The 12,884-nt window shown below is 44.1% G+C and overlaps 1 protein-coding gene across 8 annotated transcripts in view; it reads right to left on the minus strand.

The window, feature by feature from the left end:
* LOC119176433 (putative phosphorylase b kinase regulatory subunit beta) overlaps positions 1-12,884 on the minus strand; it is a 121,470-nt gene that overhangs the window by 20,329 nt on the left and 88,257 nt on the right. For all 8 annotated transcript variants that reach the window (XM_075877670.1, XM_037427697.2, XM_075877673.1 and 5 more), the window contains 5 exons: positions 8,464-8,637; positions 7,816-7,942; positions 7,667-7,724; positions 6,942-7,032; positions 2,184-2,383 (listed from right to left, as the gene is read on the minus strand). In XM_075877670.1, the coding sequence (XP_075733785.1) occupies positions 2,184-2,383; positions 6,942-7,032; positions 7,667-7,724; positions 7,816-7,942; positions 8,464-8,637 (650 nt within the window). The remainder of the gene's footprint in view (positions 1-2,183; positions 2,384-6,941; positions 7,033-7,666; positions 7,725-7,815; positions 7,943-8,463; positions 8,638-12,884) is intronic.

The raw sequence follows: 12,884 nt of genomic DNA on the forward strand, positions 1-12,884 counted from the left end.
AAGAGGCACACCAACGCCGACTGTCTTTCACGGTCGCCAGTGGAAACTGTCACTCCTGATGACGAAAACATCGACGCGGCATTCTTGGGAGTTGTCAACACTGCCAATATTGCACGAGAGCAGCGCAGTGACCCTGAGCTGTTACCACTCATTGAATATTTAGAAGGACGACGTAAAGACGTGCCGCGGTTATTTGCTAGAGCACTGCCATCTTTTTGCTTGCGAAACGATGTTCTGTATAAGAAAAACTTCTCACCAAACGGTAACCCGCACTTGCTCGTCGTGCCTGCCTCTCTTCGAAAAGAAATTATGGAAGCGTGCCACGATGAAGCAACTTCTGGTCATCTAGGCTACACCCGAACATTGTGCCGACTACGATGCAAGTACTACTGGCCAAAGTTACCTGCTACTGTCAAACATCACGTGCGAACTTGCACCGACTGCCAAAGACGCAAAGCGCTTCCCAGCAAGCCAGCCGGTCTTTTACATCCAGTCAAAGCACCAGAAAAGCCGTTCACCCAGATTGGAATGGATTTCCTGGGTCCCTTTCCAACTTCCACAACAGGGAACAGATAGATTATTGTGGTCACTGATTACCTGTCTCGTTATGCGGAGACTAAAGCTATGCAGCGCAGCACAGCAGCAGAAGCCGCTCAGTTCTTCATCGAAAACATCGTCCTTCGGCATGGCGCTCCAACAACAGTGATCACAGACAGAGGACCTGCCTTCACCGCAGAGCTTTTGGAGTCGGTTCTCAGACTCAGCGGTACAGCTCACCGGAGAACAACTGCATATCATCCGCAGACAAATGGACTGATGGAGCGCCTCCATAGGACCCTCACAGACATGATCAGCATGTGCGTTGACACGGACCATAAAAACTGGGATCAGATGTTGCCGTACGTGACCTTTGCTTATAACACCGCTCGACAAGAAACCACTGGAATGACACCGTTCAGTCTGATCTATGGTCGCGAAGTCACGACATTGGACGCCATGTTGCCACATGAGTGTGACGACATCCATGTAGACGCCGAAGAATTCACTCAGCACGCCGAGGAAGCCAGACAGCTCGCGCGTGTGCGCATCTGTCATCAGCAGCATCAAGATGCACAACGCTACGACACCCGACACAAGTTTATTAGCTACACACCAGGCGACAAAGTGTGGGTCTGGATTCCGATACGTCGACGTGGACTGTCTGAGAAATTGCTAAGACAGTACTTTGGTCCATACAGCGTCACGTGACGCTTGATTGACGTGAAGACGAAGTTGTTCCCGACACTGATTGTAGCTCTAAGCGCAAAAAGCATTTGCCCGAAGTCGTGCATGCCGTGCGTATGAAACCGTATTTATCGAGTTAATTAGCTCCCGGTTACCATTTTCGTACGACCACTTCATACGCCTGGTAGAGCACCTAAGTAGCGCATCGGGACGATGCTTCTTTCGGAGGGAGGCAAATGTCACGTGCTTGCTCAAGAAAGACAATGGCAGTTGTGCATGTGCCACGAAGGACTACGAAATGGACGAAAAAGAAGAACTCGCTTGTGCGTTCTAATTAAAGAGATCGACCTGCTTCTGGTGTCTCAATCTCTGCGACAAGACCTCTGTTTTGACGTCGTGACAATACTGTACAAACAAGGCAGTCAATTCAAAAGGTTCAGCATGTTACTTTGCTAAGCTAGGCATATGAAATGACTAACAAATGACACAAAGGGAACACAGTACATGGAAAGTGTAAAATAATATGTCAATTGATGATAAAATACATCAAACTGAGCATTATACAGTAATCATACCTCTGCCAAGCCTGACACACATAAAACCTACATAATCCTGTTAATAGGCCCAGATGATCTAAAATTCTCGATTTGTTCAAGCAGTTCATGGGGTGACTGCACACACATTTTTTTTTTTTCCATAGTGTACCACATAATATTGCTAATTTGCTGTCAGGTACTCTGTTGCTATGCAAGTTCCCAAGTGCAAGGCATCAAATAAAAGACTATTTGGCCCTTTCATTGCATCGTACAAATTGTTTGAGACATTTCCCAAATTTTGCAATAATAAATTTTACAATTTAGTCATCCAATCACAAAGGTATCCTCAAGTACAAAAGGTAGAGTTTTGCCACAAGACACCTTGCTGCATTTAGGACCACATGAATAAAGGAAGTAACTTGCCCAGTTCTGATCTTGAGTATGCCTTCAAAAAGCTTTGGCGTGGTGGAGATGAGACGACCAAGATAAACTATGACTTCTTGAAGCAGTACTGCATGATACACATGATCTTTGCACTGTGCATAAATAATGCTCTTAATTTCCTTTGGGGTCAACGGCTTATCAATAACGGCTTCATCTCGACCAAAGACACCCACAGTGATCTGAAATTGGATAAGAAAAAAAAAGAGGGGGGGGGGGGGGCAAACAAAATGTATGAAACAATTTTGCACAACTCGAGTACAGTTACACCTGCTTATGACAAACCTCCATATAACGAATTCCTCGATATAAGAAAGTTTTTCTATTCCTGCCATTACCCCATAGAAGCATGCGGTGCCTCAATGTGCTCTTCAGGAACAAGGTGGAGACAATGCTTTCGTGAACGCAATATTGGTTCAATTATTCGCATTCGCTGGCATTGCCTGGCACGCAGAGAGGAATCCCTTTCAGCGAAATGTGTCGTAATTTGGCTCAGTTTATTCCTTCTGGCGGTAGGGCTTGCACATATAATGCATGTACCAAATATATTAGGCACTAATTATTATACACAAAGTATTCGATGGCGAAATTTAGGCAATTGGAGCCTATCTATCCGTCTGTGTATCTCAATGCCTGCGTAAGTCCTCATGCTCTCGCAGCCGATTGATTAAGCTGACAAGTACCAAAAATTACATGGCATCCACTTTATTACTTTTTATTATCACTTTATTAATTTGGAGTTTACCAAAATTGACACAGGATAAGAGGGAATAACTACTATATCTGACTGGTTCTAACATATAGATCATGTCGTGCATGTCATACGCGCCATGAAACACATGACCAAGTCATGGGGCTTCAATGGCAGATTGTTTATCTTGTTGACTACCAACATGGACATGCCACGGTAAGAGAGTATGACTAGCATAAATGATTAGTAAAATGACACAAAATTGGATTAGCTTAACCTAATACTGAGTAGCTTAACCTGGCTTAACATGACCATGCTCCAGCATCCAACAGGCTAAACAATCTCAACTTACTCTAATTTCACTTTCTTGTTATTAGATTAATATGGATTAGCTTAATCCAGTTTAATCAACATTGCCTTATTATGGTCCTGCTCAGTCATCCAACTGGCTGGGCAATTTCAACCTACTCAAAATGAATTCCTTTAAAATTAGCTTAATGCATTTAGCCTAACAAGGCCATGCTCAGGCGTATTCAACAGGCAAGACAATCTAACTCCAAATTTGTTTGCTTGTGATTAGCTTAATGCAAATTAGCTTAATCCACATTGTTTTATGGTCATGTTCTATCATCCAAATGACTAAACAAACTGAATTTACTCACAATGGCTGGTTTAGGATTATATTGATCCAGATTAGCTTAATCTTGCTTAATCTTTTTTGTCTTATTGAGGCCACACTCAGTCATCCGAATGGCTAGGCAATGTCAACTAACTGATAAGAGACTTGCTCAAGATTAGCTTGATTTGGATTAGCTTAATTTGGCTTAATGTGGATGAGGCTAGCGTGACTATACTCTGGCATCTGATTAAACAATCTTAACTCACTCCCAGTTTACTTGCTCGTGATTAGCTGAACGTGTATTAGCTCAATTTGGCTTAATCCACATAGCCTTCTCGTGGCCATACTCTCATCTAACTAGCTAGGCAATCTCAACTTATCCAAATTAGATGGTTCAAGATTTGGATTACCTTAATCCTGCTTAATCAAGTAGAATAAAATCGGCTCAATGTAACCATACACACAAATGGTTAGTCATTCTCAGTTCTCTCAAGATTGACTTGTTCAGGCTTAGCTTAACCCAGATTTAAATCTGAGAGAACATAGCCTAGTCGGTTCTAATCTACCTCATGGCCATACCACTGATCTTGGACCGGATTAGCATCGTCAGACATAATTTCCACTAATCTTGCCTAATCCTACTTCATAGGTATCTATTGTACAGATTGGTATCAACAAGCATTAAATTACCCAAAATCAATTAGGCTGCAATATACTGTCTTAACTACGCTTTTTCTGTGCATACCCTAGTTAAATCTGGCAGCTTGATATCAATCAATGAGAATCAGTATTGATCTGTATAGATTATTATTGTTTTGTTAATGCTTCCTTAGCATGATCTATAATTCACTTGTCCTAATCAAGCTTATCTATGCTTATTGGCAAGGTAGCTGATGCATCTATTCACTCTGCACGGCTTAACGCAAAGCTTAACATCCTGCTTGTAAAAGCAGTTTCACACAATGATTATGCCATGCAGCTATAGCGAGACAAGCAAGCAAGGTTTTAACATACTGACAGCGATTAAAAAGTGCACGGCCACATGATGAGAACTTGCATATCTTGGTGCTGTCGGTCAGATGGCAGCGGTTGTGTTTCACTTTTGTTTTCCATTTTTTTATTCGCTCGCTGTTACGACGGAAGCGAAACATCCGCTAGCCTTTCACGTGTGAACTAGAACACAGTGGCACACAGCAACCTCTCATAGCGGCAAAAGAATGAATATCGATCAATATGTCAAGAACATTGTGTTTACAGCACCGTTCCCGCGCTAGCCTCTGCGTGCCGCCTGAGACTTTTGAACCTATATGGCCGCCAGGCGGCAAGGTCTTTCAAAAGGTGTCTCCAGCCTGGAAGCTGGAAGCGGAGGTGCGCGCACATCGAGGCACCCTTTAGAAGCACATGTATTTGCAACCCATATATAAAAATGTAACAGCGGGAGACATCCTTGATACTATAACAAATTGTTACGTGATTTAAGTTTACTGCACACGTGATTTGGGTATGAGCCTCTGAGTAGCGAGGAACAAGGACATTAGAAAAGAAGACGTTCAGCTGTGGCTAGCTACCCCACACCTCCACTACTCTTTTATGTCTATGAAAGGGTTTATTTCGCTGTAATGTACCGGTAGTCTCAAAAGTGTCGCGTACCGGAGGCCTCTCGCTAGCAAAACGTCCTCTTCTCTAATCTCCCCGTTTCCCGCTACCCAGAGGCTCATACCCAAATCACGTATGCAGTAACAATATTTTCGCCACGGACAACCGGGTATTTTGTCCCGGATTTCGTCTTTTTGATACGAGCATGCATCTTCCATGGTTGCCCCGCGCTCGTGGCCTCGGCGACTTCCACACAAGGCGCGTGCTTGTTATTGTGCACAGGGGTGCGCCCCACGAGCCGGCGTTGCCGCCTCTCTTGCCGCCGCAAGTGCATACGCGAATGTTCCCTTCCCCTTCTTCTAAGCCAAAAACAAAGAAGACTACTTTTGCGTTGGCAGTGCCACACTCTTAGTGCCACATGTGGGGCCGCGCTGCATATGAAGGGTGCTTTACTGAATAGTTTTACGTGGTATCTGTGTCTCATTTGCTTTTCAGTTTCGATGGCGTGCAGGCGTAAATGGTTAGAGAAGAAGGAGATTAGAGAAGAGGGAGATTAGAGAAGAGCAAGTTCAGCTAGCTAGAAAAGCCTCCGGTGTAGTTCAAACAGCCGTAGCCCCCGCATGATGTGGCCTCTGATGACGTTGAGCTTCGCTTTTTTTTCCTTGTTTATGCAGACATAAGGGTCGTCACTACCGAGGTGATGTCATATTAGGTGCTGATGGAAACTCTCCAAAACCACGGTGACAACAACTGATCTTTGGAGCTCGACGTGTCACGTGCTTCCGTCTTGCGCAGCGCCGCGAGTTTGCGGGATCGTAGTCTTCGCAATAAGCCGATTAGCTCTGGCAGCAAGACGATGGCGCTTTGAATGCAATGCAATTAACATGACAGCAAAAAAATTATAATTTTATACAAACTAAGGCTAGCAGCTAGCCTACTGTTTTGGATCCGATATAGCGGAACTACTACAAAACGCTGGTGTGAGCTAATATGACCGCTCCAGTGAGAAGACCTCTTTTCACAGTCTCACGTTCAAAGCGCACTGATACTTGCTGAGATAGCACACACGCCAGGGAAAGTGACTGCCCTAAAGATCGAAGTTACTCTAGTGATCCCCCCACTCCGTGCTTTTTCGTGCTCGTTCAAAACCGATGGTTTCGTTTCTGTTTGAGCATTTGACGGCAGTTTTAATATGCGGAGGATATTATCTTATGCACCTTCCAGGCGATAGAGTTGGACCGACTCATTTGATCGCTGCTTTAGCAGCGCTCGCGTGCTTTTACCCTCTCATAAAAGTTACGGTGCGCAGGGGCATATTATCAATTTGTACTTGCTATGTAACATGGAGACGATGGCAAAAACTCACTGAGAGTGTCTATATAATTGCTATCGCAATAATAACACTGTTTTTACCGCTAAGTAAGCGTTTGGGTTAGCCCTGCCGTCAGTTCCCCTTTTGCTTAGTTTGTGCATTTATTTTTTGAATTTTCGTACAGAATCTGCATATAACAAAATCCTTTTTATAACAAATTTTTTCAGAAATTTATCAATTTTCTTAGATCCAGGTTTAACTTACTTGCCCCAAAAGTTATCTCTGTCACTCACATACACACACATATGACAAGACCAAAATAAAAAAAAACATTTTGTGTCACAATTTTCCCTTCAAATAAACATCCGAAATTAATCACTATTGTGACTGAGATATTGGCTCGGTTTGAAAGTCAGAGCACTTTTCACAACTCCAGTTAGTGCCAGCAGCTTATCCCAAATTTTGGTTTCTATGCATACAAGACTGCTGTGCGCATAGTGTGGCTAAAACAATTAAACTTGCCTGTTTTCCATTGACCAATATGGCTGTGATGTAAGGACTGAGACTGTCCACCACTTTTCCCAAAATGCTGGAGCAGCGACGCACAACTGCCCTAGAAGGCACACGCATACCTCAGTAAATACATATTAAGTAGTTTCTCCAAACAAGAAAATGTGAAGCAGAAGAACAAATGAAAGAAGTCACAGAACATCACATCAATCTCTGAAATGACTACCTCCAAGACATCAGTGAGCATACGAGCTTTCTGGTAGCGCTTGCTGCAGCGCGAACAGTTTTTACTTGATAAATACAATAAATAGCAAGAGGGTATGTTCCGGTTGCTTAGTACCACAGCTATTGATATTGAAAAAAGGGGGTACATCAAGAGAAGAGAAAGTATAATTGTACAATTTTCCATTCTTTTTCTTCTTGTGCAATTATTTTTTAAATTTTAATAGGTATACAAGATATTTAAAATATAATACAGAAAGCACTGAATTCATATAGGGAACTAAAATGCACATATTTATGAAGAAAAGATCACAAGACCATCTGCAAGAAAAGAAAAAATAAGATATCAAAATAGACTGTTATACATTTATATAAAAGGACACAAATAAGAGCTTTATGAATCGAGACTGCCAATAACAAATTTTAGTTAATGCTGAGGTCCCCAGTGAGTGCAAAAAATTAAAGAAATTACTGCACTTCACAGTAATTACCACAATACAGTGCAATGATCCTACCAGTGTTTGAGTGCACCTGCTTGTCTTGTTAGCTTTTCCAGCCTGTCCTTGAGCATCACTGAAAAAATGAAAATAAAGAGGGGAATAAACTTGGATTTGCTGTCAGTGTTTCAGTGTGCAGACACTGATTCACACGGAAGGATACATGCCTCCATCTATGGTGAAGCTTGGGCTCACTCTGTTCCACAAAATGCCCAGCAGCTGGCTTTGACCATTTAATGTGTCCACGCTGACCAGGGCTTCTACAATTTCATTGTTTGACTTTGAGTAGAATGACTGCAACAAAATAAGGAAAACATGCAGGTGAAAAGTACTTTTCTCATGTCCTGCACACAAGTAATTGGCATATTTAAATATCCCAATGGAAGATATCAAGAAGAAAGAAAATGTCAGTAGCTAAATATTAAAAGGGAGTTTAAAGCTGAAAGTTGTACTGCACATACCATTTTTTATTCCGAACATTTCTGTAGTACAGCTGGTCCCAATAATTAGCGTTTTAAGAATATTTACAGTTCCATGATAAAAATTTTTCATAAATTAAAAGCTTTATCTGTCAAACTTGTTCCCAGAACACGAAATGTAATGGTGGAAGTTCGGTAATCACAAAGCTATAGAAAGTCACTCTTGAGTGAATTGACGCTACTACTAGTTTCACTGGCACAACATACAAATATGCTAACAAGGGCTCCAAAAAAACACACATGGCACATAGCTTCAGCGACTAATATCACTTAATAGGAATTCTTCTTACACGAAATGAAGTAAGCATAAAGAGTAGTACATAATAAACCACTGACCGAATAATCATACGATGGCTCACTGTACTTGTGGACCTTGGACACATCAGTTAGGCTCTGGTAGCCAGTGTTGGTATGCTCAAGCTGCTGGAAAGCATCAAACTTGGGAAGAGCATCGTGCGGCAGCAGGTGCAGGAAATCCAAGTGCTCAATGCACGATGAAGAAATGAGATTCTGCATAACAAGAGCCAATAAACCAATATTGTGCAAACTAGAACAGTTTTACAATAAAGTCTGCAATAACAGTTTTATTAATTGGCAACTACATTCATAGGTAAGAAGGACAAAAAAACTGAGCTGAAGTGTTCGGCAAGGCTCGCATGGAATTTATTTTTTTATAAATGCCCATCTAATTAGCTCTACAGTACTAAAGCTTAGCGATAAACGAAAGTTCAAGGTTTGAAGCTAATTCAATGCGAATTCAAAGAAAATAATGGTTTGGTCAAATAATTTCTAATCAAATATTTTAAATAGTATATACCACATAATATAAAAAAATGAGCATTTTCGTTGTGACCCAACTAACTTTTGCAATATATTTAAGAATTATAACTAGGCATATGTGAATGTCACTTTTTTGGTGTGAGGTGAAGGGGAGATGTGGCACTTGAAACATTTTTTTTTTTTAGAAACTTGATCGATTATGATGGAACTTGCCGAGTGTCTATTTAAAGGCTGATTTCAAATGTTTATTTGTATTTTTATTAATAAAAAAAAGTTTCTAAGCTATCACAAGCAGCTACCTCATTGTTTAAGGCCTAATTAGATCATTAACCGCAACTTGCAAAGCAATGTAAAACCCACAGTATTTATCAAATATGTTTGTAGAGAGCCACAAACAGGGGTGGTACAGGGTAGATGGGTTTGGGAGCCATCCTGGAAGCAGGCAAAAGTGCTTTTTGTAGCACGCTTGGAACAGCCAGCAGAGCCTTTTCGAGAAAGTTTAGAGCAGTAAGAACATTCAGAGCAGATGTAGCCCCGTTCAAAGCAATTGTAAAGCAACATTTGTTCAATGCAGCATTTTTAAAGTACTCAGCCAAATTGTGCAATTGCCTTATTACTACAATAGAAAATATATGGAAACTCTTGATGGGTTTTGCCATTGCCGTCATGTCTCATATCAATTCCAAATTGATAACATATCCCTGCGCATGATATGTTCTATCCGCAGGTAAAAGCGCGTGAGCGGTGGCGACGACCATGGCTGAAGCAGAGATCAAACGATGTGGTCCATCTCAGCCACTCGGAGGGCGTGCAATAACACAACCCCACCCCCCCTGATGGGAGGCCTGTAGACGAAGTAAAGAAGAAGCAAAGAAGAAGCAATCCGCCCAACTTGAAAAAACATGAAAAAAAAATGAGCGAAGGGGAAGGAGGTGCCGCTTGATTAACGACTCTGGACTTTGCTTCTAAGGGCGTTGTCGCGATCGCTGGCGCGCATGATAGCTCGGTAGTCATCAGAAGGTGGCTCGCAACCACTTTTACGTGCTGCACCCTCATCGCGAAGAGGCTGTGTTAAAAGTGTTCATCTGCTAGAGGTGCCCATATTTTTTTACACCACCATTTCTTACAGTAGCATGAAATTGAATTTAAAACAGTTATTTGTCAGCCTCACTTTGTATAACATTAAAATTTGCTGCTATCGCATTCATTGCTTCAGCCTCGCAGTGCAACTTAAACTTTTTTTAGTTATGTACAGCTGCCATTTTTTTTTAACCAGAACGCACAGGCATCCACCACCAAGTCAATAAGTGGAAAGCACAGCGGCCAAATGAACGAGAATATGTGCATGCCCTCTTGAGAAGTCATGCGCACCTATCTTGGCTAGGCTGTTCCGGGAACTGGAAACCACACCCGCTTCTTTTGAGCAACATTACTGCTATAATGAAGGAATGATGACAACAAAAGGGAACAACAAGCATCATCGCAAAGTAAGGCGCCACGAGATCGGCGCTAGAGCTCCTCCATCTTCCTCGTCCTGTGGCTATCTCGAATCTTCGACCTGCCCGTTTGGTTCGCCCAATAAACCTCTTTACATTTGGTGGATCGTGCTGGGTAACCACATCGCCTACAACCTGGAACTCCGATCCCGCACCCTGCCGTCGGCCATGCAAGTTGACGCTGCCCAACAAACAATACCTCTCGCGGCCGCTAGTTGCCCCGGCCCGGTTCATCAGCGAGACCCCCCGATCTTTGCGGGCACCGAAGACCAGGACGTCGAGGACTGGCTGTCGTCATACGAGAAAGTCAGTGGACCCAACAGGAGGGATAACGCTTCTAAGTTGGGCACTGTCAATTTTTGCCTCACCGACGTGGCCAAACTGTGGTATACGAACCACGAAACCGAGTTCACGAATTGGTCCGCCTTCTAGGAGGCGATATGTGCCGTTTTTGGTCGTCCTGCCTTACGGAAGCTACGCGCCGAACAATGTCTGCGCACACGGGTACAGGAGCCAGGTGAAACTTTCACATCATATATAGAAAATGTGATCGATCTCTGCCGGCGCGTCGATGCTTCCATGAGCGAGAGTGCGAAGATACAGCACATTATGAAGGACGTCGACGATGACGTTTTCCAGATGCTTCTCGCGAAGTCTCCTAGCACTGTGGCAGAAGTAGTGACTTTGTGCCAAAGCTATGATGAATTGCGGAGGCAACGAGCTCAGACGCGACGCTCATTCCAGACAATCCAACCAGTGACCGCACTGGACGTTATGACTGACCAGACAAACCTTCTCGCACAAATGAAAGACTTCGTGCGAGAGGAAGTGACTCGGCAGCTTTCTCTGCTGCCTTTTGCTCAACGCCAGGAGCTCTCGCAGCAACAGCCACTGCGACACCCACCACCATTGGCTCTCATGCTCTGACATGTGGTCCAGGAGCAGATTTCCGAAGCTATGCCGGTGCCCTTGCAGCAGCCCCCCATCACCGCGCCTCTAACTTACGTTGAGGCACTAAAGCGGCGGCAGCCACAACACACCCCCGTCGTTCCAGGGACTGCCGTATACCTCAGCCCCAACTCAGCCGTCCACCACCTGGGTTCCTCCCATTGCCACTACAGCCTCAACTCACCCATCTGCCGCATGGGCTGCTCCCCTCGTCGCCAATACTCGGAGAACGCGCGATAACCGGCCCATCTGTTTTGCATGCGGCGGTCCTGGCCATATCGCCCGTTACTGCCGTCGTCGCGTGCCGGGATACACAGACGCCCGGACACAGAACAGCTTCATGGACCTTCCTCCATCTCGTCTGGAAAATTCTCGCACTCAGTCAAGCTCGTCTTCACGGGAATGTCCGCATACTATGTCTGGTCACTCACCTTCACCCCGTCGTCGCTCCCTGTCACCCATGCGTTGCCGGCCAGCTCCTGAACATGAAGGAAACTAACCGCCGCAGTTCAGGAGGCAAGAACTGCGCAGTCGAAATGCTCAAGTCCTCGCACATTGCCGTCGAATATTGTCGAAGTTTTTGTAGAAGGTACTCGAGCATATGCTCTAGTGGATACCGGTGCTGCCGTTTCCGTGATAGACGCTAAACTTTGCCGCAAGCTCAGAAAAGTGACGACACCTCTTAATATGATGTTCTTGCAAACAGCGAATGGGGACCCTGTTCAGCCTGTAGCCGCCTGTACTGTCCAACTGACGATCGCGAAGGACCACTACACTGTTGAGTTTATTGTCCTTTCGTCATGCTCACACGACATCATACTCGGATGGGATTTTTTGTCGCGTAACCATGCCGTTATTGATTGTGCAAGATCGGAGCTTGAACTTTTCCCATTTTACGACCAACAAACCAGCCGCATTCAGCCCGCCGTACACAAACTCGTCGTCAAAGAAGGCAGTGAAATTCCTCCGACAGCAGCTGTGTTGCTCCCCGTGTTCTGTGACGGCATTAGGAACGAAGCTGCATTCTTTGAGCCATCAAGCCTCTTCCTTAGTCGAAGATCACTTCTTCTGCCTTATTCAACCCTCTCTATTTCTGAAGGAAACAGAGCTCTTTGCCTCATCAATCCCCTTCCGTATCCTATCGAACTGTTTCAAGGTGAATCTCTTGGACACGTGCATGCCATTCATAAATAACAAATTTTTACCATGCTGCCAGATTGTTCCGGTGACTGCGACGCCATCAGTGCCCTCAACCCTTCCAATATACCACTTTCAGGAGCTTTTCGATTCATCGATTGCCGACGGACTATGGCCATCTAAACGCTCTGAGCTCCTTCAGCTGCTCTACCAGTTTCGTGAATCCTTTGACGTTGCTCAACCTACCCTTGGCCGAACTCCCAGTTTTTTTCACTGCATCGACACAGGTTCCAACGCACCAGTACGACAGCGACCATACCGTGTTTCCGCCACGGAACGTCAGGTTATCACCGAACAGGTTGACGATATGCTAAAGCGAGACGTTATCCGACCGAC

Source organism: Rhipicephalus microplus, chromosome X, assembly GCF_043290135.1.
Source record: "Rhipicephalus microplus isolate Deutch F79 chromosome X, USDA_Rmic, whole genome shotgun sequence".
Lineage (NCBI taxonomy): Eukaryota > Metazoa > Arthropoda > Arachnida > Ixodida > Ixodidae > Rhipicephalus > Rhipicephalus microplus.